The sequence below is a fragment of the Tachysurus fulvidraco genome, chromosome 2 (assembly GCF_022655615.1).
Source record: "Tachysurus fulvidraco isolate hzauxx_2018 chromosome 2, HZAU_PFXX_2.0, whole genome shotgun sequence".
Classification (NCBI taxonomy): Eukaryota; Metazoa; Chordata; class Actinopteri; order Siluriformes; family Bagridae; genus Tachysurus; species Tachysurus fulvidraco.
Genome location: NC_062519.1, coordinates 31848639 through 31873695, shown reverse-complemented (window position 1 = coordinate 31873695; position 25057 = coordinate 31848639). Strand labels below are relative to the sequence as shown.

At 38.1% G+C, this 25057-nt stretch overlaps 2 protein-coding genes across 7 annotated transcripts in view; both read left to right on the top strand.

The window, feature by feature from the left end:
• insrb (insulin receptor b) overlaps positions 1-16568 on the top strand; it is a 61465-nt gene extending 44897 nt beyond the window's left edge. The window contains exons 4-21 of the mRNA XM_027158413.2: positions 553-692; positions 2284-2428; positions 2753-2967; positions 3465-3591; positions 3763-4007; positions 4443-4613; positions 4717-4918; positions 5141-5409; positions 5847-5995; positions 6106-6262; positions 6427-6520; positions 6621-6688; positions 6853-7082; positions 7854-7964; positions 8488-8647; positions 8769-8898; positions 9051-9185; positions 9314-16568. Of these exons, the coding sequence (XP_027014214.2) occupies positions 553-692; positions 2284-2428; positions 2753-2967; positions 3465-3591; positions 3763-4007; positions 4443-4613; positions 4717-4918; positions 5141-5409; positions 5847-5995; positions 6106-6262; positions 6427-6520; positions 6621-6688; positions 6853-7082; positions 7854-7964; positions 8488-8647; positions 8769-8898; positions 9051-9185; positions 9314-9650 (3085 nt within the window). The 3' untranslated portion in view covers positions 9651-16568. The remainder of the gene's footprint in view (positions 1-552; positions 693-2283; positions 2429-2752; positions 2968-3464; positions 3592-3762; positions 4008-4442; positions 4614-4716; positions 4919-5140; positions 5410-5846; positions 5996-6105; positions 6263-6426; positions 6521-6620; positions 6689-6852; positions 7083-7853; positions 7965-8487; positions 8648-8768; positions 8899-9050; positions 9186-9313) is intronic.
• Positions 16569-21194: 4626 nt separating this feature from the next.
• arhgef18b (rho/rac guanine nucleotide exchange factor (GEF) 18b) overlaps positions 21195-25057 on the top strand; it is a 47142-nt gene continuing 43279 nt past the window's right edge. For 2 of the 6 annotated variants that reach the window (XM_027158337.2, XM_027158330.2), the window contains exon 1: positions 21202-21364. In XM_027158337.2, coding sequence (XP_027014138.2) covers positions 21238-21364 — 127 coding nt within the window. In that variant the 5' untranslated portion in view covers positions 21202-21237. Of the gene's footprint in view, positions 21365-25057 lie in introns of all 6 variants that reach the window. The other 4 variants (XM_027158363.2, XM_027158355.2, XM_047808429.1 and 1 more) reach the window with 3 other exon arrangements.

Genomic DNA, 25057 nt, shown 5'->3' with positions numbered 1-25057 from the left:
TGCTTTGTCAAAGCCAACATCAAAGTTTGTCGTGTCAAACTTTAAAAATCTAGTTTATTATTTCTTTCTCTCTTTCACGCTTTTGTTTATCTCTTTTGCTGTTTTTTTTGTTTGTTTTTTTTTTGGTTCTTTTACTCTTTCTTTGTTTCAGTTGTTCCTGATTGTTTCTTTGTTTCTTGCATGCAGTCTGTAGATTTTAGTGACTTGATTGGATTTCTCTCTTCCAAGGACTCGGAAATTGGTAATTTGGTTGTTTTTCTGCTGCAGCCACCTTTGCCTGGCAGGCGTTCACTAATAAGCCCTCACTCCCCCTCACACAAACAGTTTTTCCTTGCTGTTGTTTCTGCAAGTAGACATGATAAACCTTTCTGTTGGTTCATTTGTTATGTTGTTTTCTTCTCAGACTCTCTTTTGTCCTGGAAAAAAAAAACACCACTCTCTGATAAACCACAATGTGTAAACTCAATGTGTTCTGCACCAGGTCACAGCTTTACCTCTGACACCGCCAACTCCTTCCATAAATGCTAAACCGTGTTTTGTCTTTTGTTCCAGGCTAAACTGTACTCTGTGCGCTGGCCTCTGTCCTAAGCTGTGTACCGGAGTGCAGACGATCGACTCGGTGACAGCGGCTCAGGCTTTGCGTGGATGCACCGTCCTCAATGGCAGCCTTATCATAAAGATCCGCGGTGGCAGTAAGCACCATTTAGAAGATTGATTTCTTTTCCTCCCCAGGAAATGTGAAATGTCTGAACAGTCCGTTTGATGTCTGAACATGTTATAGTGCATATATAATGAATAATACACATTTCAAATGAGATGAGGCGATGATTTGACGGGGCAATGATTTGACAAGGCATCACTCAGCGGTAGTGTGACTCTATTTTAAAACGCCGCTCTGTCTTGTGGATAATGAAAATAAATAGTAACGTCTACAACAATCAAGGGTTTCTGCAGAAACAAACAGGATTGGGATAAAGTAGATCAGAACATTGCCCTGGGGGTATAAATAATCATTAGTGGAAATGAATGGCTTGACTTTTTAGTGTCTGTGTATGCTATGTTACTATGAAGAAGTTCAAATATCAAGCTTTTATGTGATACCTCAAATATTTTAACTAACTTCATCATCTCCTCATCTACCAAAACCGTTTCCAATAAGATTAGCTTTGTTTAATGCTACGTGCTCAGTTGGTTTAAACCCCTGATAAGTAAGAGTTTCATTTACACTATGTGCTTTAGATATAAGAGATCTAGTATTCAGCAGTGTTAGGCCATGTTCACACTGCAGGTATAATTGGCCCAAATCTGATTTTTTTGGCGTCAAGTGACCAGGTCAGACTTTTTCAGGAGTAGTGTGAACACTCAAATCTTGCCCCGATCTGATTTTTTCAAATCAGATTTAGACTTTCATATGTGGTCCTGAATCAGACCCAAATCTGATTTTTTTCCAATGTGGCCGCAGTGTGAACAACCAAGGCGGGTTTGATGCGACTTTTACGTCAATCTACATCGACATTCGTCACAATTATGCGCCCGGCGATTACACACACAAACGTGACTACGCCTACAAAATGAAGAACAGTGATGGAGCAAGTCAGTGGAGGGAGAGTGAGGTGTGAGACCTAATTAGTATATGGGGAGATACTTCTATTCAGGCAAAACTGTTAATGTTACGGCTGCCATTACACAAACAGTTTGAAAGAAAAGCGAAAATGCTTACTTCTTCCATAACCTCGCCAAATTTTTAGCGCAACGGCGTGTTGTGTGTGACGTCATCGTTATTGTTCGTTTGCGCATGCAGGTCAGTTTGAAACAGCAAACAGTGGTTCACACTGGTTTCTGATAGAGGCCACATTTTAAAAGGTAATGTGAACAGTCAAACAAAAAAATCAGATCTGAACAAAATATCTGAACTGAGCATTAAGACTTGCCGTGTGAATGTGGCCTTAGTTTCAGCACGAAGATGCGCATTCTTAATTTTAGTTTAGCTGAGTTTAGTAAAAGCTGAGTGATGACTGAAGGTAGCTAGCATACGGTCACTTTAGTCTGAGAGTCTGCTCACTGGCCTTGGCTCTGGATCGTGATGGATTAACTCGGGTGGTTCTGAGACGGAGAAAATTTTACTCTCCTTCAATTAAGAACTAAAAATATTTCTTTTTTCTAACAATAAATAAAATGTTATTCCATGTGGCTGTGCAAGGGAAAGTTTACTAAAATAGCCAAGAATAAATGTGGAGTTAAGAGTTCCTGTTTATGTGGTTAAGCGGTTCCTGTGTTCCTCAGATAACATTGCGGCGGAGCTTGAGGCCAACCTGGGTCAGCTGGAGGAGATCACAGGCAACCTGACTATCCGCAGGGCTTACGCGCTCGTCTCGCTGTCCTTCCTCCGGAATCTCCGCCTAATCCGCGGAGAGGCTCCAGAAATTGGGTATGGCCTCAGATCAGCACGTTCACTCACAAGCTCTGTATTCTAGAACATTCCTACGAAATATAAGAAATATGATGGGGCTTTTCTCTGCCAGGGTGCTGTGATGAGCTGCATTGTAGATTTACTATGTTTCTATTAAGCTATTTTTGTACAATTTTGGCATCAGCGTTTGAAGCCACCCTGATTTACCTAAAAAGATTTATTTCTCTTATATCATGCTTATAATGCTGATTTCAGTAATCAAATCTATATTTGAATAAATAAATTGTTTAAAATTTGGCAACAATTTAGTTTTGTGTTGAATTTTATTGGTTGTTTTTGCAGAAACTACTCATTTTATGCGCTGGATAATCAGAACTTGCGCCAGCTCTGGGACTGGTCCAAACACAACCTGACCATCCAGCAGGGCCGCATGTTCTTCCACTACAACCCCAAACTCTGCCAGTCTGAGATTGAGAAAATGGAGGAAGTGACAGGGACCAAAGAACGACAAATCAAGAACGACATTGGACCTCGCACCAATGGGGATCAGGCCTCCTGTATGCTTGCATCTTTCCCATATTTATCATTTACATTTACATTTACATTTACAGCATTTGGCAGACGCCCTTATCCAGAGCGACGTACATAAGTGCTTAAATCTCTAACACTGAATACATTAATGCTGGTTATCATGTTATAACCCTTGAGACACAAGAAGTATCATATAGCACTGAAGTTTGTACACTCTCTTGCATGTTTTCCAAAATCATTGTTTATCCACCAAGCACTTAATCCGCACTTTATTATAAACACTGATCAACAGATGAAGTTTAGATTATATTAGTCTTATTTTACATGCCATTAATTTCTGTACATAAAGTATGTACCTTTTATGACTATTTTAAATTGTATTCATTTTTTCTCAAAAATATTTCTAAAAAATGTTTTTACAGTCACTGTTTAGATAGATAGATAACATGGTCCTAGGTGTCAAGGTCCACTTATCGATCTGAGTCCACCTTTCTCACCACCTCTCCGATCTTATTTCTCTTAGGTGAAAACCATATTCTGAATTTTACCAGCATCCGTACGATGGCCAAACACATACTGATAACATGGGAGCCGTTTTGGCCACGTGACTTCAGAGACCTGCTGGGCTTCATGGTGCTGTATAAAGAAGCGTGAGTGTCATACGTGGTTTAGATATATAACACACTCCAGCACCCAGTGTGTGTATAACTGTTTACTAGAACAGAGCAACCTAACTTCCCTCTTCCCTCCTTCTCTCTCTCTCTCTCTCTCTCTCTCTCTCTCTCTCTCTCTCTCTCTCTCTCTATACTGTCTCTCTCCAGTCCGCATCAGAACGTGACTGAGTACGATGGACAGGATGCTTGTGGTTCTAACAGTTGGATGATCACAGACGTGGAGCCACCAGAGAGGACAACAGACATGAAGCGTGACCCCGGCTCTCTCCTGACACAGCTGAAGCCGTGGACACAGTATGCCATCATGGTGAAAACGCAGCTGTCGGTCTCTGACGACCAGCAGGTCAAAGGAGCCAAGAGCAAAATTATCTATGTCCGCACCAACGCCAGCAGTCAGTGCCTTTTTATTAACTTTTTAGTTAAAACAATATTGCATTTGTTTTAATTATTTTAATGAGGATGTGACTGAAGTCGGTAAAAACAAAGATACTTTCTAATTTGTGGGTTTTCTGTATTTCATTGCAATTTGTAGTCATTTCAAAAATTAAAACATGAAATTGACTAGATTATTTTTAAAACTGTAGTAAAGATCTGACAGAAAAAAGTTAGAAATTATTGGAAAAGGTTTCATTACCTTGCATTCCATAAAATATCTTTTTTATAAACATATATTTTTTTATATATATATTATTTAATGTACAGGGAAAGAATTGTACTCAAATTTACCTAAAATGAAAATGTGTTAAAATGTAAGTGTGCTTTTGTTTTTATTTTACTTTCTTTAACTAAAATTAGTAGATGAAGTAATAAATGTTTGTGTGTTTCAGGACCCTCTGTGCCTCTGGACCCTGTCTCCATCTCCTCTAACACTTCATCTCAGATCATTCTGAAGTGGAAAACCCCCTCAGAGCCTAATGGGAACATCACACACTACCGTGTGTCCTATCAGAAACAAGGGGAGGACAGCGAGCTCTACAAGTATGACTACTGCCAGAAAGGTCTGAACCCTGCTTGTCTTTCCTATGAGGTGTAAAATATTTTGTCTTTGTCATGGTGTTATGGCAGTGTTGAAGAGTTGTCCTGGTTGTTTTTCCCCTGCAGGAATGAAGCTGCCATCCCGCACTCCCACAAACCCCAGTCAAGACACCAATCAGAAGTGGAATAACACTGAGGATTACAACCACGGGAAGGATAAGTGTTGTAGCTGCCCCAAAACCGAGGCACAATTGAAGAAGGAGGCAGAAGAGCGCGAGTTCCGTAAAACCTTTGAGAACTACATCCACAACGAAGTGTTTGAACCCAAGTAAGCGCTCACTAATGAGAGGGTCAAGAATGAATCAGCACAAATCAGATGCGAATCACACTGATTCAACTCAGTGATCGTCTGTCAGTGTCTGGGAAATTAAATATGTACTTGTTATTTGTGGAAGGATACCAAGCAGGTACCACACAGGTTTATCATTGCAGTTGTCTTGAAAGACATGGAGAAAAATCACTTTCGCTCTCTCTTTGCTCCCATCTTTAGATCACACCGTCGTCGCCGCTCAGTGGGAGTGGCTAACTCCACCTTCTCCTCACCCGTTACCCCACCCCCTCTCTTGGACAACGGGTCGTCCCCTACTCCGAAACCAGAGGAGAAGTTGGTGCTGAAGGTCGTTGGGAAAGAATCGATTGCCATCTCGAACCTGCATCACTTCACCAGCTACCAGATTGAGATCCAGGCGTGTAACCACCCAGAGAACCTGGATTTCTGTAGTGTCGCCACCTTCGTCAGTGCCCGCACCATGCCTGGGGGTACCGTCTCCAACTCCATCTTTAACCTTTATTCATACTATTTGCTATGTTACTCAACTCTGCATGTAATAATGTTGTAAGACTATCTCGTCTGCCTAATCTTAATCTAATCCAAAAAATCAATATAGGTTACAAAACAGATATTTACTGTTTTCACTGTAAAGCCCATAAATAAGCTATTTTTAAATGCATTGTGGTTACAGCATTAGTGTAGAATTTCTTGCTCTGTTTTGCCCCCTAGTGGAATAACAGAAACTTGCACTTTTTCTAAGACTTCAATTTAAGTACATCCACAAGATGAATTTGATTTAGAGTATTTCATATAGAATTTTGTTTGTTGAGCCAGATAATCTAAATGTCAGCCTAGTTCCAGTACATGGGGCATGTCACCCATGTGATATGATGTCTTTAACTTCTGTTTGCTGTTTTATTTGCAGTCAATGCGGACAACATTTTGGGTCGTGTGACTCATGAGATCCTCCCCGAAGAGCCTGAGTTTGTGTACATCAAATGGCAAGAGCCCAAATCCCCAAACGGCATGATCATCCTGTATGAAGTCAACTACCATCGGCTGTCTGATAATGAGGTCAGCTCGGTGTCTCTCTCACAAAAACACACCAACCTGCAGCACACACAACACAATTTAATTTTATACGTCTCTCTCTTCTTCGCTCTCGCTCTGTCCGTCTGTCTCAGGAGATGCATCACTGCGTATCGAGGATCAGTTATGAAAAGAATGGAGGTTGTAAATTGAGAGTTGGACATCCGGGGAATTACAGCGTGCGAATCCGTGCCACTTCCCTGGCAGGAAACGGGTCCTGGACCGAGCCAGTTTACTTCTTCATGCCTGACAGTAAGATTTCAATGAGTTCCATGTGCATTCTGTATGGGTTTTTCTTTATATAGCACTCTCCCATGCAGCTGAAATGAATAATTTACCACCACTTAAGCTTATTAATATTTTTATTATTGTCGTTGTCGATCAGTCATCTCTAAACTGTCTCGTGCTCCCTTTAGACCACATGAATATGAAGATCATTGTCGTCCCAGTGATTCTGCTCATCCTCTTCTGTTTTGTTGGAAGCATTGTCTGTTTCGTACTCAGGAAAAAGTACATAACCTACACACACACACACCCTGATGATTTCTTTACACTTTAAAGTTTCGATACTGGTTTTTGCTGACTATTTAAACTCTTTGTGTCACCTCAGACAAACTGAAGGACCAACTGGCCCTTTAATTGCCTCGTCAAACCCAGAGTATATCAGTGCAAACGATGGTGAGAGTCAATATCATAGTCATATTAATATAACATACCTACACATTCATATCCATACATCTACAATTATATATGTGTATATAGTTAAAATAATAGATAGAAAGAAATAATAATAAACTTTTTATTAAATGTAGCTGTGATGTTTGTGTGTCTCTTATGTGCAGTCTACATTCCCGATGACTGGGAGGTGGCACGTGAGAAGATCGCTCTCCTGCGCGAGCTTGGTCAGGGCTCCTTCGGTATGGTGTACGAGGGAAACGCTAAAGATATCATAAAAGGTGAAACGGAGACGCGGGTGGCCGTCAAAACAGTTAACGAATCTGCCAGTCTGCGCGAGAGAATCGAATTCCTTAACGAAGCTTCAGTCATGAAGGCATTCAGCTGCCACCATGTGGTGAGTGTGATTTAAGGTAGTAGTGATAAGACATATGTTACTGCTGTGTCAAATATTGTCTGGACAGTTATTTGAGGTGCCAATATTTACAGAACCGATATAGGTGACGAGTGATTCGTGAAATTTCCTTGTTTTATTGTTTTCCAGCTAAAGCAGTGAATGAAAATGAACCTAGTTCAAAACATTTTTACTGAAGTGGTAAAGAAACACGTTTGCATCCGTTAGCAATAGCTGTGGGTTTGTTAGGCTCTGCCTTGGGAGCCAATAGAAAAGAAGTGGATGAGGCAAAAACACTCCTTTATCTGTCAAAGAATGTTGGAACTGTTTATTATTCAATAGGCTTGGACAGAATTTTGCCTCACTCCACACATCCAGAAAAGAAATTGGCGATCTTGTCCACTTACTTACAAGAACCTTATTGCTTTTTCTGGTTAGCCATGTTGCCACCTTGCATGCGTGAGGGGATGTTTATAATTCGCCTCGTATTTTCCAGCACACAAATCCAGAGGTTAAACCAGCCGATACAGAGCACGATGTATGGCAGTTTAATAACAAATTAACATTATGTTGCTCATGCAGCCCAAGATGTTTTTATTGTAGCTCTTCCATAACCACAGCTTACACAAGACACGGCTGAGCGCGAAGCCAGTTTGTAAAGCTTTCTTCAACATGACCCAGAAATCTCTTCTATCCAGAAAGAAAAAATGCACAGTTTGGATTGGAGGTGATATTTAATCAAATATTGAATAAGGTGGTGTGTGTGGTGTGTAGGTGCGTCTGCTGGGGGTTGTATCGAAAGGACAACCGACATTAGTGGTAATGGAACTGATGACACACGGAGATCTGAAAAGTTACCTGCGCTGCCTCAGACCTGATGCTGAGGTACACACACACACACAGAATCACACATGCACACGTACAATCAAACATGAGAATGCCCATACGAACAGATACAATCACATCTAAACCCACACACACTCATACACAAAACTACTAGATGTGCACACACAAACAAGCACTTATGAATACACACCTCACACAAAACAACATGTACCCATAGAGAGAAATTAACACACATGATCACAGATTTGCTCACATGTCCATGGAAACTCACGCACATGCATGCACTCACACATGGAAGTGTACAAACACAAATATACACACAGGTGTAAACAAAAAAAAAAAGAAACACACGTGCACAACCACTAATATATAGGTATGTGTATATATACTGTTTATACATACATAGAAAAATGTTTATACACACACACACACACCCTTTCATAGTGTCTGGGATGTTTTTTTATACCCACTGATTCAAATGATTCTAAAGATTTATATTCTTTACTCTCATGAATCTGTGTGCATCTCTGAGCATGTCTATATGTTCCCTTGTCGTGTGAAGTCTAATCCCGGCCGTAGTCCTCCCACACTTAGCGACATGATCCAGATGGCTGCAGAGATTGCAGATGGCATGGCCTACCTCAATGCAAAGAAGTTTGTGCACAGAGACCTCGCCGCTCGCAACTGCATGGTGGCTGAGGACCTCACTGTGAAGATAGGAGGTACAACAGAGAACATTATAGGAGTAAACAAGCTAACTTGGAAACTAGCATTATATTTAACAGGCTAAATCCTACTAGCATTATAATAGGAGACACACATTAACCTGCTCATTTTCTGCAGACTTCGGAATGACCCGGGACATTTACGAGACAGACTATTATCGTAAAGGAGGGAAAGGACTGCTTCCAGTTAGATGGATGGCTCCTGAGTCGCTGAAGGACGGAGTGTTCACTGCTCAGTCAGATTGCTGGTGCGTTTTTCTTCACAGGGTTCCAAACAGTTTTCAGTAAAAAATAATAAAATTCTGCAGTTCCACTGCCAAAGCTGTAAACCCAGGTTAGAAAACAAATAAATTAAAACATTGGTAAACTGATTGTGTGTGTTTTTGTGTGTGTTTTGCAGGTCATTTGGTGTGGTTTTATGGGAGATCAGTACATTAGCAGAGCAGCCATATCAGGGCCTCTCCAATGAACAGGTGCTCAAATTCGTCATGGATGGAGGATATCTGGATCGGCCAGAAAACTGCGCTGAGAGGATGTATGGTTAAAAATAATTATTATATTACACAAATACTGAAAACCTTCAAACACTGCTGAGCGTTCCACCCACTGAACACAGTCATGTATATTGTTGGTGTGATTTTATTTGTCATCATTCTCTTTTAGGCACAACCTGATGCAGATGTGCTGGCAGTACAACCCAAAGATGCGTCCCACCTTCACTGAGATTATTGAGATGCTGAAGGATGACCTTCATCCGTCATTTCAGGAGCTCTCATTCTTCTACAGTGAGGAGAACAAACCTCCTGAAAGTGAGGAGTTTGACATGGACTTTGAGAACATGGAGAGCATCCCGCTGGACCCATCCTCCTACAACCAGAGGGAGGAAGGTAGCTTCAGCCGAGACAGCGGCCCCTACGACGAGCATGTGCCCTACACACACATGAATGGTGGCAAGAAAAATGGTCGAATCCTCTCTCTGCCTCGCTCGAGCCCTTCATAACATTTCCTCATTGCGCTGCTCTGTTTTTCTTTATGTTTTTCTTAGATTTTAATTATTTTTTCAGAGGCCCTTAAAACAGATCTCAGGTCTTTTTTTTTTCTTATTTTTGGACTTCCTTCCTGCTGTGGCGACATGGTTGCAACGTCTTTTCTCCAGATTCATCCAAATCGCAGTTTGCTTTCTTCTGCTTTCATTTTGCCAAGTTTCCTGGTCGATGGAGAAATTATTTAAAAAAAAAACTGTGAATATGAACCTCTGAAAACCAGAAGGCTGCTTCAGCACAACCTCTTTTCCCACTCAACCTTTTTTTGCTTTTTTTTTTTTTTTTTTTAATTATTATTATTATTTTTATTATAATTTTTTGATTTTCAGATTGTGGCCTTTAGTAAGTGGCCTACAAAACAAAGAGAATATCCATTTCCTCTGAACAATGACTTTAAAGACTATCAGAGGACTTCTGAATGAGGGACGGCACAACATTTTCTAAGAACAAACATCATCTTTGCCTAAAGGAGGATTTTTACTTCTGGAGGATCCTTGATTCTTTTCGCTGATCCACTCTGGTGTTTGGTGAATGCGTGCTTAATTTATTGGCTTTTGTTTCCTTTTCTTAGTTTTTGCTTGTATCCTTTTTTATGACTGAAGGATATTTAAAACAGTTAAGGATTGGACAGGGGCGTTTCCTCAAGACTGACCAAAAAGCTGCTGCTTTGATATCTAATTGGTATAAATATATAATATATACAATATATAGAATATTGATGGGATGTCAATATTATATATATAATAGAGGCAACATTGAAAATTTTGTACATAGTTCGGTTTTTTTATGTCTTCTACAGATGTTTCATATTTTTCAGTAATGAGTGTCTTTTTATTTAAAACATTCACTCACCCATTAAACAGAATCACACACTACTCAGCACTCACACAGGGAAATAGCTGTAATTACTAATATAAAATGTAGGGGGCGCTAATTAAAGCAGGTGAGACAGTGAGACCTCAGATTGTAGAAAAATGTAACCCATATTTTAGCCAATATCGGTTTGTGTTCGTGGTTCATTTTTGACTCACTGCGTTTTAGGGTTTAGCTTAACGTTCGGTTGATGGTGAAACGTCATTTCAGGGTTTTAACCATACTTACGAAAAAAATATCTGAAAAATTTTTTTTTTGTCAAACACTGTTGTGTTGAATATTCTACACAAAATGGCTGAATTGTAAGAGCACTACATCCAAAATTGCTTTAGAATATGTTGCTAATTAGCTAAGCTTTTAACAGCTGAGCTACTAGCCACTGTGACAAACACCATGCCTCAGAACAGTACACCATCATAGGCTACAAAATATTATCACCACGTGTTACAGCGTTGTTTATCTTCACTTTATCCATATGCCAACTTATTACCTCAGAACTTTTTTCTTTTAATGTTTAGGTGTCAAACATGGGTACTAAATAGTAATAATAATGCTAATGTCTCTGAGGACTGTGTGGTGGTCATGAGGCTGGATGTTAAAGCATGAGGTTTGGTTAAACCATTCAGCAGACATCAAGACATTCCAGTGAGCTTCCCAGATTTTGCAACCGTAATTTAAATGTCACATACGGGGGAAATTTTGACCGCTATTTGACAAAACTGATCCCAGAATTTGACTGGAGACTAGATGCATGAGAGAAGACTGCTTTTTGGTTTAAGTCACCAGATGTAAAGCAGTGAAGATTTAATAATACATTTATATGGTTTTGAAGGTGGACAAGTCTCTTTATTTGTGCTGGTTAAGTAGGTGATACAGGGTTGATGCGTGTAAAGGAGTGGCTAATGTGCTAGATGGTAAATAGAACATAGCAGGATATAAAGCCAGGATTTAGAATTACTGTTAGTCCTTTTAAACTCCATAAATGTTAACATGGTTAAGAGAAACTAGCATTAGTTTTCAAAGGTTAGTGTGTCTGTTAGAATTTATGCCCTGCTAACTTCCACAATTCTTAATGTGGCTAACAAATGAGCAGAGCATTAAACCCAGAGAAACTAGTAGAGTATTAAAATCCATTATGGAATGCTGCCAGTAACTAAAGATTAGCAGAGAACTAAACTCATGTTAGAATTAACATTACTGTGGGTAATCATCAAGTAAATTATAAAATTGTTAGCACACCGATGTTAGCGTAGCATAAAAGTCAACACTGTTGTCGGAAAAGGATGCTGTGTAGAAACTTGTACAAGCAGTCAGGGAAGCTAGCAGAGAATAAAACCCACAGAATTCACACTAGGTTAACAGTTATTAGCAGTCAGTGTTCCTCAGATAGTAACTTACAGAACTGCTGACATGGTTCAAATTTCTAACCTTCTCAGTCTAAAGTTGTAGAACTTGCTGACAAGAAATAATATAAACTCCTCACTGCTGTCTACAGGCAATTATCATGAAGGTGTGTGGAATTTTCTTCAACAAGATGACATATCTCTAATGTTTAACATATTTATTTTTATTATCTCTAACCCAGGGTACATCCTCGTTCAAATAACTAGAGAGAACAGGTATTATGGCTGAACAGTCAGACTCGGTTTAGTTAAAAAATCATTCTATTTTTAATAGTTTGGACACAGTCTACCTCAGTAATTTACAGAACAGAATTAAGCAGAGGACGTTTCTTTCTATCTCTCTCTCTCTACAATTCTGTTATTCAGTTAACGACATTAAAGGTGATGGTTATCGATCGTCCCCAATCAGAGTTCCTAACTTTTTTTTTTTTACACCAAGGATCTTTTTTTTTTCCTTTTCCTTAGGGGAAAAGATTGATTCAGCTGATCACATCTCAGTATATTTCACAAAACAAATCTCTGCAATGGGACCTAACCGAAGTGCAGAAATTCTCTTCCCACCAGGACACGTCATATTTTATCTTAAACCATTATGTGATTTGTTCATTTGGTATTTAATCTAACCTGTTACTGTAAGACAGGGTCTCTAGACGAGAGTACACTTTAGATTGAGCGCCCCCTTTCGGAGTTTAGTCAGCAGTGTGTGATTACCTCTGGTCAGCGTTTCAATACATTTCTCTAGACTGAATAAAGAACAGAAAATATCTTTACCACAATTTCGGTTATGATGGTGGTCTAGATTAGCACAGAAGTCTAATGCACACACTCACTCAGCAGGGGCTCCAGAGATCTCTGCTGCTTCCTTCCAAACTTTATTGTATGCCTCTATACTTGTTTAACGAGAGCTGGTGTATGACAGGGTTAGATGAAACCATGGTAACAATTTTGTCTACAAAATGGGAGCTAATGGCAGGTAAGGATTCAAGGTGGGAGCAAGGAACTGGGTCAAAGTCACAGCACACGGTTCGTCTGAGGAATCTTTTCAGCCGAGCGATTTCTCACCCCACAGCGTCGTCCCTAAAGAAAGAATTGAGTTTCAGTTCAGATCTGGTTTGTTACTGAAACTCCGGCTGTTTGTCAGGTTTTAGTGTGAATGCAGGAGAAGGGTCATTTTGAAATCCATCAAGAAGTTTACAAACCGTATTTTTGTTGAATGTTTAATTGGTACATTCAGACAAAAGTCAGCTTTAAACGAGGCTCTAAATCTTCGATTTCAAACGTGGGACTACTTTTGTGGGACTACTACTAACCTTTTTTTTTTTCTTTTACTTGATTACTGTCACAATGGAGTTAAATAAAACTCCACGAGAACCACTAGGGTGAGATGGTCTTCTAACAGCCTTACTGGAGTTAACATTACAGAGATTGTGGATTAAAGAAGTTTTCTGTCCTTTTCTCAGTGAATGGAAATGTTTAAAAAGTTCTTTTCTTTGGTAATCACACAGGTGCTAGGGCTATGATGGAGCTAGAGTTTTTCTTTCAGATTCAGTGTGAAAAAAGGAGAATTTACATTCAGTCTAACAACCTCAAACAAACCTGTCGTTTTATTCACACATCAAACTTTATTAAAAAACAAACAAAAAAAAAAAAAATCTGTGGAGGCGAGTGATTATAGAAATGTGTCACAGGACACACAGAAATCCAGCATAAGCTTTTTACACTCTTGATTTTTTTTGTTTTTTTGTTCTCGTGTCAAATTTTTTTCTCTTGTTCTACACAATATGAAATGCCCTCGTCATGTCCCTCTGTTCTGTGAACTGAATGTGTTTCCTCTTCAATGTTTTTGTCTGTTGTTTCACAATGTATTTTTCCTTACTGTGAAAATGGAGAGTTATTTGTAGTGGTGTTGATTGGTTTAGGGGAGATGGACGCTATAATCCTCCCCTTTGTGCATGGGTTAGCTCTTCTAGGACAATCCTGTGTGCCAAAAATGTTGTATTAATGTTTTACTTTTCTTTCAAACAAATCTCTGCTTAAGATGAATTCTCAGGAAGGCTCGAGCATGGGAGGCACTGCTTGCTCCCTCAGCCTCTTGATCATGCTAGAAATTTGTTGCGCTCTTTTTAGGTTTAATTTTCCGGCGGATTCTAGCGACACGATTGAAGAGCGTATGTGGAGTGTCGTGTAGCCTGAAGGCTCTTACCCACAGTGCCTTGCACAGACTTCAAACCAAACCCAGCCATCAGACTTCCCTGGACTGGAGCGTTCCTCTCAGACAGAGAGAAGAGCCTTGTTTGGGACACGTCCTGTCGTATTAACCCATCAATGGAGTTTTAAATGCTTAGTCTGAGATAAAGGTGAACTTTTAATGGGTTAAACATTTTTTTTGTTTTTTTGTTTCTCTTCTTCTGCTTGGCTCAATATTACTGTATGGGTATATGTGAATGATATTCATATGTTGTTGTTGTTTTTTTTTCTTCTTCCCTTTGTGTTCTTTTCTTTTCAAAGTTGAACTTGTCTCTGCTTGGAATTGCTGTGGCGTTTTGCTTTAACGCAGCAAAGCGAATGATCATTTTCACATAAACTTTCAATCGGTCCCTCGTTCATTACCAGAATAAGATCCTAGTGTGGAAGAAATCACAGAGCTAGAAGCATATTTTATTTAGTAATTGCAATTATTTATAGAACACATGATGAAAAATGTCGTACTGTAGATTGCAGCAGGTTCCCTACAAACACACAGCACTTAATTTTAAGTTTAGGAATTTTTTTTTTTTTTTTTTTATAATTAAGAAAGAAAGCAAGCTGGCAGTGTGACAGGCTGAAGACAAGGCATTGTATGTATTTTATTGTTCTAAAAAAAAAAGAAAAGGAAAAAAAAGGAAAAGTATTACATTATTATTATTAGAGATGTTCATTTCTATTTTTTTAGGCAAAAAAAACAGGGAGGGGCAAAAATTCAAACTACTTTTCTGACTGTAAACTTTTTTGCTATTCTTGTACATTATGAAATGAAATTTGCATTAACAGTGTATATAGTCTTTTTTGAAAAGAAAAAAGGAAAAAGCGGGACGTCCTTTTGGCCACCGCGGTCATGTTTGTGTACAGCCGCTTGTTTGCCTTCCATCAAATCATCGCTGTCTGTTTCTAAATGTTTTTGTATCACCGATCTCACATTTGTATGTACGTGTGCTTTGTGCTATTTGAATGAAATGAAACTGTCCGTGTGATGAGGTGTGAAAACACAAGACCATTCATGAAGGCTCTCATGATCATCTAAAATAACTTAAAGTTTAACTAATGCAATGATCCAGTGAGTAAAATTCAAATTTTGATCTAATTGAAATTTTGAAATCCACTGCTTTAGGTGAAGAGGCTGATGGAGTTAACAAGTACTCAGTTTCACTCAAATGATTTTGTGTCGACTACAAACATGAAGTAAACGTGGTGTAGCAGAACACTGGAGCTTAAACGCCGCAGCCGCCCCTTTGTCTTTTAGTGTAGTTTAATATCACATCGCTTCACTGCTTAGACTCCACTAAAGATTAAAGCTGTACATTAACATCAGTCATTTCAATTTCTCAACAGATTCCACATTAAAATCTGAATCCGATTTAAATTCCAAATTAAAAATATATTTTGTATCATGATAGTTATGTTTGTTTTGGCACTAGTGCAGCACATTTTTTTAAAACTCATATTTAGCATGAAATAAATAAATACGGCAATAAATAAAAGGCGGCAATATGAAAATAAATAACATGGGCGTGAGTCCCTTAATTGTAATCAGCAGAGTCGATTCACTCAGATGTCTATAGTGAGTATTAATAAATGCTCGTGCTATTAAGATTATATTCAGAAAGTTAATGGTATAATTCATAATAATAGCACTAGATTCTGCAGTGCTGCTGCTGTCGGTTTATAAGATTTGGGTACAATTGAGATTACAGGAGCTTATCGATATCATTGGAAATAAGATTGTGATGTAAAATCTGGGCTTGTTTTGACTGAATCATGTGAGTGAGACGACCTTCTTTACTTGTTAGCTCATTTAGACTCCTTGCTTCAGGAAGAAAAAATAAAGAAGTAAATTTTTAGGCTAATTTTTGAATTTCTAGATCTCAAAAATTGCAGATTTCAAAATGTCTAAAACTTCTTTTTCACCTCGCCATCGTCTCACAGTCGTTTCTTTCACCTTTTTCCTCGTCATGTCCTCATAATGCATCGCGCTGATAAAGCCATGATGTATGGAACGCTATTTGGTGACGTCACACACACAGCAACACAAGACGAATCCATCAGCCGTGCCATCAGCCTCACAGTGCTCACACACTCCTTTGGGTGTATATGTGTATATAATACCACAAACAAGCTCCATGACAAAAAAAAGCAACTGTATCGGAACAAAATGTGCCATGATTAGCTGAAAGTCCCGCTTTCTGACTTTTTGTTTTTTTCTTCCTCAAGGAGAGCCAAGCAGTGATATGTACAGAAATATGTTATGTTGAATGACGAAAATAAATCTTGCTGTGTGTAAATTATTCAACAATTAACTGTTTATATAAAAGATTATGAATAAAAAAACTTATTGGAGAAAGATTTGTCTGTTACACGTGCTGTTTTCCAGCTTGGACTCGTTTTCTTTTCTTCAACAAAATATCAATGGCATTTGAGAGTAATGAATACAAATGTAATACAAAGGAATAAAACATTCTGTCTGACATCGTTACAGTTAAAAAGTTAAAATCCTCAGCAGTATGCAGTTATTGTTAACAAAATCCTTACAGCTTCACCTCTGACTGAAAACATGCTCTGACACTGGAGATTCTTTAAATACATTCTGAATAAATGTCTCATTCCAGAAAACTTCACCATATTAGAAAATGTACCATGTTCTCTGTACAAGTCTCCGAGATGTTACTTATATTTTCCCCTGACGTCATTAATTCAGTCTTGGTCACTTCGCACCCACGCATGCATGAGCTCACAGATGCTCTCGCAGGCAGAATGCTAGCTTTACTGCGTTGGACGTCTGGCATCATCAGGATTCAATATTGCAGTCTCTGGATAATAGGATCCCTTTACTGTTGTGATGCTCAGGATGTCTAAATGAGCTGTTACTAAAGAAACAATAACATTCTAATGAAGCTGTGATGTGTAGCTGCACCGCTGTCAGAGCTCCTGTACTACAACATTAATCAACACCTTCTGACCATTCACAATCCAGTGAGTTTAATAGCACTGTGATACTAGTGATTACTAGTGAATAACAGGAGACAGAGAGCGAGACAGAGAGAGCATAGATAATTTTGTTGGATGAACAATCCATACAATTGATGCAAAAATATCTTTTCTAGATGTACAATCATATTGGCATAAATAACACTATCAGAGGAGTGCAAAAAGATCTGCAGGACCAAATTCAAGCAAATCCAAATTCAAGCCGAGCAGAAATGTTTTAAGAAAGTGTTTCATGTTGAGTTTGGATGTAGGGCGAATTGGTGTGTGGTGCAGTCAGATGGAAACAAAAAGCTTGTGCAAAGCCACTTACTTCCTTTTTGCCCTGCAGCAGCTGTAAAGTGCACACTTACTCAGATCATTTTTGGTAGTGAGATCACACTTGTCTGAAAAAAAACATACAGACACATACAAACCTACAGACACATACACACACATCTTCGTATCTACAGCTGACAAGAAAACAAGCTGCTGTTTGATGTCTATCAGCATCAAACAGTCTTTTTGCCAATGTGGCATTTTGAACTCTGTGTGTGTGTGTGTGTGTGTGTGTGTGTGTGTGTGTGTGTGTGTGTGTGTGTGTGTGTGCGTGCACGTGCGTGTGTGTGTGTCTATATGTGTGTGTGGTGTGTGTGTATGTGGTGTGTGTGTGTGTGATTGAAGGAGGAGTTTCTCTGCTTTTCAAACATGTATAACAAGGAAGTCAGAAAGAGTTCAGGGTTAAAACCTTCATTCTTCACACTGTGTCTAACAGACACAACGTGTTTAGTAAAACCTGCTGAGGAATTAGTTGTTCATTCTTCCATATTCATTTCCAGGCTGTTTTTTCCCATTTAACAACATAAAAGAGGTGAGTATTATCTCTTTTTTTTTGGCTTAGGTCCCCACTACTAAACTGGGCTTTTATTTTCACCGGTAAGGCTGTCGCTCAAGCTGATGCTGATACTGTACTGATGCTGATACTGTAATAACAACATTAAAAGCAAGGATTAGTAGTAATAAACATTAAAGGGATAAACTGCATGTAGGAAATATAGAATAGTTTAATCTTCCCATGTCATTCATGTGCCTTTCTAGAGGCCCTAATCCATTCCAGATTGATGTGTGGTACATTTGTTTTGCTCAGAAAGCTGCAGCTGAATGCTGTGCTAATCAAGTGAAATCATTTGGCTGCAAAACATACTGACTTATCTGCATATGTAAGAAGGCAAACAATATTAACACTGAAATCCAGACTGTAAAGGAATATATTGTGGTTTATGTCAAATTTCTGGTAGAAGGTTCCAAGAGTTTATATTAATGTGCCAGTTCTATATCGTTTCTATAGTAACCGTTCAATCGCAGTTAGATCGCTAATGTAAAGTATAAATTCTTTAAGTATAAACATTTTAATGAAGGAGTCACCGTTGTCAGAGTTGTGTAGTCAGAGATAAAGCTGTAAAGTTCAGGACAGATTTATCTTTTGCACTTTCTTGTTTTTCCTAAAATGAAATTCAAGAGAGAAAAAACAGAGCTGTTGATTTTTATTTTTTTAAGAGTTTTTTATTTTTGTTGTTGTTTTTTATAGCTGCTGTAATGGAAGTGAGAACAGGGACTATGTTTGTTTCTTGGATGTTCCACAACATGAAATGCAAAGGGAGAAATAGTATGCATCTTTTTATTAAAAAAAAAAAAAAAAAACGAAAACAAGAATGTAATTGTTGCGTAGGTGCTCTGGGGTAAGACTGGGACTTGCTGGTATTGGAAACAGTGTGGAGAAGAAAGTTTTTACCACCAGAGAGTAAATCATTTTCCAGTAATAGTACTGAAGTATTTTATTCCTTACATAACCCGCACATAAGATTATTTATTTATATTTACTTACCAACCAGACAATAGTACTTCACTTTTCTTGTCAAAAGGAAGTGAGCAGAGTTTGGGTAATCGACTGTGTTGTGAATGAACAGAGGCTCTACACAGGCTTAAGCCCTTTTTTTAGGTTATTTTTTTCCCACATGCAGCTCTTTCCGTTTGTTGTTTATCGTCACTGGAGCCTTAGTCTGATTTCTCTTTTGGTTTTAATTCTGTGGTATAGATCAGTATCTGCATTTGTGGACCAAGTGTCTGAATGTGTGACTTGTGATAGACTGATAATGACTTACCATGTTATTACATACATAAAGCCAAAAGTCATGTGTTTCTTTATCCACTCTGTGACGATTAGTCGATTAGCAAGCAGGCTTTTACAGTAGCTTGTGGCTAAATGTCACATTGCAGTACAGCAGATGGCTGTACTGATTTCTTGGTAATCATTTTAGATTTTATTTTCAGGTGATCACAAAGTGCTGTTTTTAACGAGCTATAAATATAGTTGAGTGCTAATGCATTGCAAGGCTAAGTCAATTTTAGTTACAGTCAGAATCAGTTAGTAGACTTTAGCTACGTATCTTTTCTGGAATGCAAAAATGTATAACAAAAAAACAGACACTTGTTTTGGCTTCTACATAAAAATAATAGCAGCCATTAAAATTCACAGTCATGGTCTTAGCTGAGTTAACTTTAAATGAGGAAATTAGCTAGTTACTTTAGATTTTGTAAATGAGCACCTAACTTAATGAGCTAGTTGTATTTTGTTGTTGCTAATGTGCCTTAGCATTCATTACAATGGGTCATTAATTGCTAGCTAAATAGGAATCTAAATTCTGGGTCTGTGCGAGTTAGCAGAATATTTTTCTTTGATCACTTAGCAAACTAGCTATTTATGCAGGATGAGACAAGATGAATTTGTTGTAAAAAAATATATATATATACTTTTGACTATGACTTAAGTAGGATTTTGACTCCATGCTTCTCTTTTCAGAATCAGAATCAGAATCAGCTTTATTGCCAGGCATGTTTACACATGCGAGGAATTTGTTTTAGTGACATAATCTCTACAGTGTAACAGGACGTCATATGGAGTATAGAAGAAATTGTATGTACACATTTACAGGTGTGAAAATGTGCAGTTTAAATAAACATATGAAATATACATATACATATGAAATATACATATACATATGAAATATACATATACATATACATATACATATTTTTTTATTTGAGACTCTGACACAGTAGATAATCTTTTCCATTGTGCATTTTTTTCTGCACTTGATTCACACCAGTTATGAGAGAGATATAGTAGCTACTAAATTACTAAATGCTACTTGCTACTCATTTGTATTGTTGTGTTGTAGCTATTATTAGCTTTCAGCAATTAGCTACTAGGTAAAGTTTTAGCAGACTCCTGCTGTAGCAACTCACTCACTCTCACTCATTTTCTACCGCTTATCCGAGCTGTAGCAACTCCTCTGTGATAATTGCTATGTTTACACAACAGCTGTCACTTGTTAGCATGAATTCTCCTCTCGGCTACAATGTGTTTGTGTACAAGCGCCGTGTTGTCTGAGTTTTTTCTTCCTGACTCTGTCCTGGCCTGTATGAAGGTGTCCAGGCTGTGAGATATGAGCTGGCTTTGGGTTCAAAGAAACAAGTGATGAGTCCCAAACTTCAGTCCAAATCCGTTTTCTCTGAATTTCTTTATCCTGTCCTCATTCTGTCAGCACTAGACCAAAACACACTCTCCATCCACTCCACATCCTCCTGAGAGCTTCAGCCTCCGACATGCGTCATTCCTGTCCATCTCCATCTTCACCCCCAGCCTGCTCTCTCTCTATTTCTCTGTCTGTCTCTGTCTCTATTTTACTGTACATCTCTCTCTCCCTGTCTTTCTGCATCTCTTGCATCTCTCCGTGTTTGCTTTACTGTGTTCTTTCTTTCTTTCTTTTCTTATTTTCGCTGTCTATCTCCTTTTCTCTCTACCCACTTACTGTAATTCCTTGCTCGTTCTCGATCTCTGTCCCTCCCTTCTTCCCATTCTTCCTACTTCCCTCCCTCTCTCTCTCTCTCTCTCTCTCTCTCTCTCGCTTCATTCTCTTCTGCTCAGCTTTGAATCATGTTGTTGAATCATGAATGTTCAGTAAATTGAGTTGGCTCTTGGTGCTGCTGTATGTCAGGCTTTTCTTTGTTTTTCTTGCTTTCCTGCTTGAACGTGTTCTCGATGGCTGATTCTCTCCTCAACCACTCCTGGCCATCCTTCTCCAAGTTCTGGATGAAACGATGGTCCTTTAAGAGAGGTAGACACTTTTGATTCATTTCTTTTGTTTTCTTTTCAACAAAATAGATCAATACACTGACAAGATTGAATAGAAGGGTATTTATAATGACACAGCTGTCAGCATTCATACAGCACAGATATTGACTACAGTGCTGCAGGAAGATGAATCATTGAGCCTTATGAAGGCTGTTAATATGAGATAATCATTGCTTAATTAGAATCTAAGTAGAGTTTAACCAGTCTGTACTTAGTGTTGTTAGCGTGTTTACTTTTTTTAAACTGGAGTGGTTCTTATATTGTGAATAGGTCTTCTGTTTCTAGGAAAGTTTATGACGTTGATGTTCTATATTTGTCTTCTGGCCATCCAGCGCATGAATGTGGTTTTAACCATCATTACACTTCTCATGATGCACACACTGTTACAGCATGTGTTAAAACATCTTCAGGACAATGTGATAGCCATGCGCCTACAGTCATCTCATGATACGAGTGATGAGTACTGAAAGAAGAACTGGACTTGGGTCACCCCCACTGATTTAATCCCACCTCTGACTTGTTGTAATAAATTAACAGAAAAGTACAGCCAGGAAACCCCCAAGTTAAATTCCAAGGCCAAGATCAAAAACTTAAATCTAATCATGTAAGAACAGCCAAATACATCCAGAAATTTCCCAACAAACTTTATCTATCGTTAAAGGTCAGTGCTTTATTATTACACATTTAAAATGGGAGTTTTTTTTTTTTTACTGACACTAAATATGAAATTAGGTCAGTTTTTTTTAAAAACTGTTTAATACATCTGTTCTAATATGTCATTACTAACCAACTTATTCAGAGACTTGTATGAGGCATAAATGAAACTTATAACTTACATGATGGCATGATTGTAAACAAGTTTTTGGAACATTTATGGAAGTTGACTCCAGTCTCAGTGTAAAGCTATAACTACAAGTTTTCTGACATCTTCAGGACAATTAAGTTTTATGTCTTATTAAGAGCTAATTAAAGTGGTTTATTATTAATGATGCAGTTGGTTAATGCTAACTACTGCAATAAATGATAAAAAGTGAATCTTCATGTAAATTGTCAATGATATTTCATTAGGCATGAGCTCAGTGACACATACTGTACATACACATACATATAAACATACTGCAAAAAGTGTAGTAGTGAACACACTGTTCCATCTGAGCCACTAAAACAGTAGACTCCACTTTCCCTGGCTGTAACGTATGGTGTCAGGAGTCGGCCCATAAAAGGAGAGCAGTGCAGGAATGGCAGCAGTGAGGTTTACTGCACGTTTGATGTGGATGCAAACCAATCTGACGTTATGAGCCGGAGTGAATTCTGGGAGGGGGAAGGAGGCTTGAAGGGGTTCTGGCTTGTGTCATTTGCATGTTATGGACATCTGCAGCAGCAGCAGTGGCAGAGAGTGAGAGAGGAAGTTCCTGTATTCCCAGATTTATCTTATTCATATCTGATCTGTTATTAAACACAATTCAGCACATACCGATGGGCATCAAGGTCACAGCCATGATACAGCACTCTAAATATGGAAGAATTAAAAGCATGTAACAGCAAAGAGATGTAGATAGATAGATAGATAGATAGATAGATAGATAGATAGATAGATAGATAGATAGATAGATAGATAGATAGATAGATAGATAGATAGATAGATGGGATGAGGGATGGATGGATGGACAGATACATAGCTGGAATGGATCGATGGATAAATGGATATGTAGCTGGGATGATGGATAAATAGATGTATGAACTAAATTTATCGCTCTTATGATTATCATTTCTTTCCTACATCACACATGGCCGAAGCTCCCAGCTGCGCTGTTAAAGCTCATTTCCGCTAACAAACACAAACGGGTTTTGCTAAAGTAAACCAGAGCTTCTGTGCTATAACTCATAGAGAAGTCACTGTTTACATTCTGGCTTCCTCACTGCATCTGCACTTCCACTTCCTGTTAATTAATGTGTAGCTTTAATTGACTGTTTTCATACTGGATACACTCAGAGATAAGACATGGATAAAGATAGATTAAACACACGTTTATAGTTTATACAGCAGGTTGCTGCTGTTTATCTCCTACCAGAATAGCAGTGTAATAATGTAAATACAGTCAGGTCCAGAAGACCTGGTTTTATAATTAGAGATGGCAATGATATGATTCTAGTATCAGGCCATTACCAGCAAAAAGGATGGATCTGATATGAGAGGATGCCAAGATGCTGTAAGAAATTGCAAAAATGGGAATTAGCAAATAATGTTTATTTTTACAATGTGGGGCATTTTTTGTGTGAAACAGTTGCGCTGCAAAATGCCTCGGCTAAAAGAAAAAAACACTAAAAGCATTAATTTTTAAAGATATGGAATTGGAATCAGTTCTACCTGACACCCAAGGCACCAGTTTTGGAAAGGAAAAGCTGCCATCTTGATTTGTTTTACAAAATAGATATAACAACATTTTTCTGTCCATCAAAAAGGTTCTGTCTATCTGTCTGTCCATCCGAGATTTGTTGAATGTCCACAATATTTATATGGAATTATCATTGTAACCACCAGACAAACCGATAAAATATTCAAATGAATCCAAACAGGATCAAAGTCACAGCAGGACTAAATGTCTGAAACAAATTTCCTTCCTGTTTGTCATAAAAAGATGTTAATTATGCATTTGTGTTCAGGAACTCAAGTCAATTCAATTTTATTGGTTTAGTGCTTTTATGAACACATTTACAATGGAATGGTATTTTTGCAATGCAATGGTATTTTTTCTACAGATATCTTGATATAAAATGTATTTTGAATTTGTCCCTAATGAGCAAATCAGCTGTGATGATTTCATCACTGTTTAAGATTATTTGCCATAGATCCATCTGTCCATCCATCCATCCATCAGTGTGTCTGTGAGTGCATCTGTATGTATAAAATAATTTTCTTTATTTTATTCATGTGTTTTGATGGTTTTGTCAGTTAGCAGAACATCGGCTTTTCTAAAAGCAACATCACGTGTAAACAAGTTAACCAGAGTTTTAACAATTCTTCCAATAATCTCAAACACAGCTGGATGATTTTCTTCATGACTTTTCTTAGTCTCTTTTTTTTAGTATTTCCTTCCAAAAAACTAACCAAACAAAATAAAAACACAAACCAGTGTTTATGGGTGAGAAACCCTTGTAAGAAGCTGAAATTCATCTGAACATTTTCCAAAGTTAGAACACTGTATTTTATATAAACAGAGCGGCTGTGACAAAGTGTTCTAGATCGTCACATCTCTGTGTGTGTTTTGTGTTCTCTTGCCGGTGGCTTTCAGTAATAACACACTGTATTAAACTGATATCAGTGAGGAATGATGATCACGTCTGAGAAATCTAATAGAAATATAATTTGACCAATATAGTATCAAAGTGTTTGATTAATTGTGATATAAAAGAAGTTGCTGGTAATGCACTGAGAATTTTGAACTCAGATGTATATAAACAGAGGGGCAGATTGGTGGGCTAGAGGGTGGATGGATCAATTGTTTGAATGACTGATTAAATGATTAATTTTGGTTGGCTGCTGGATGAATGTTTCGATTTTGTTTTTGTTAATTGTTTGGCTGGATGATTTATTTAGGTGATCTTCTCTGATAGGTTGCTTGTTTGGCTTTAATTAATGGCTTGAATGGTTGATGGTAAATGGGTATTGGTTGAA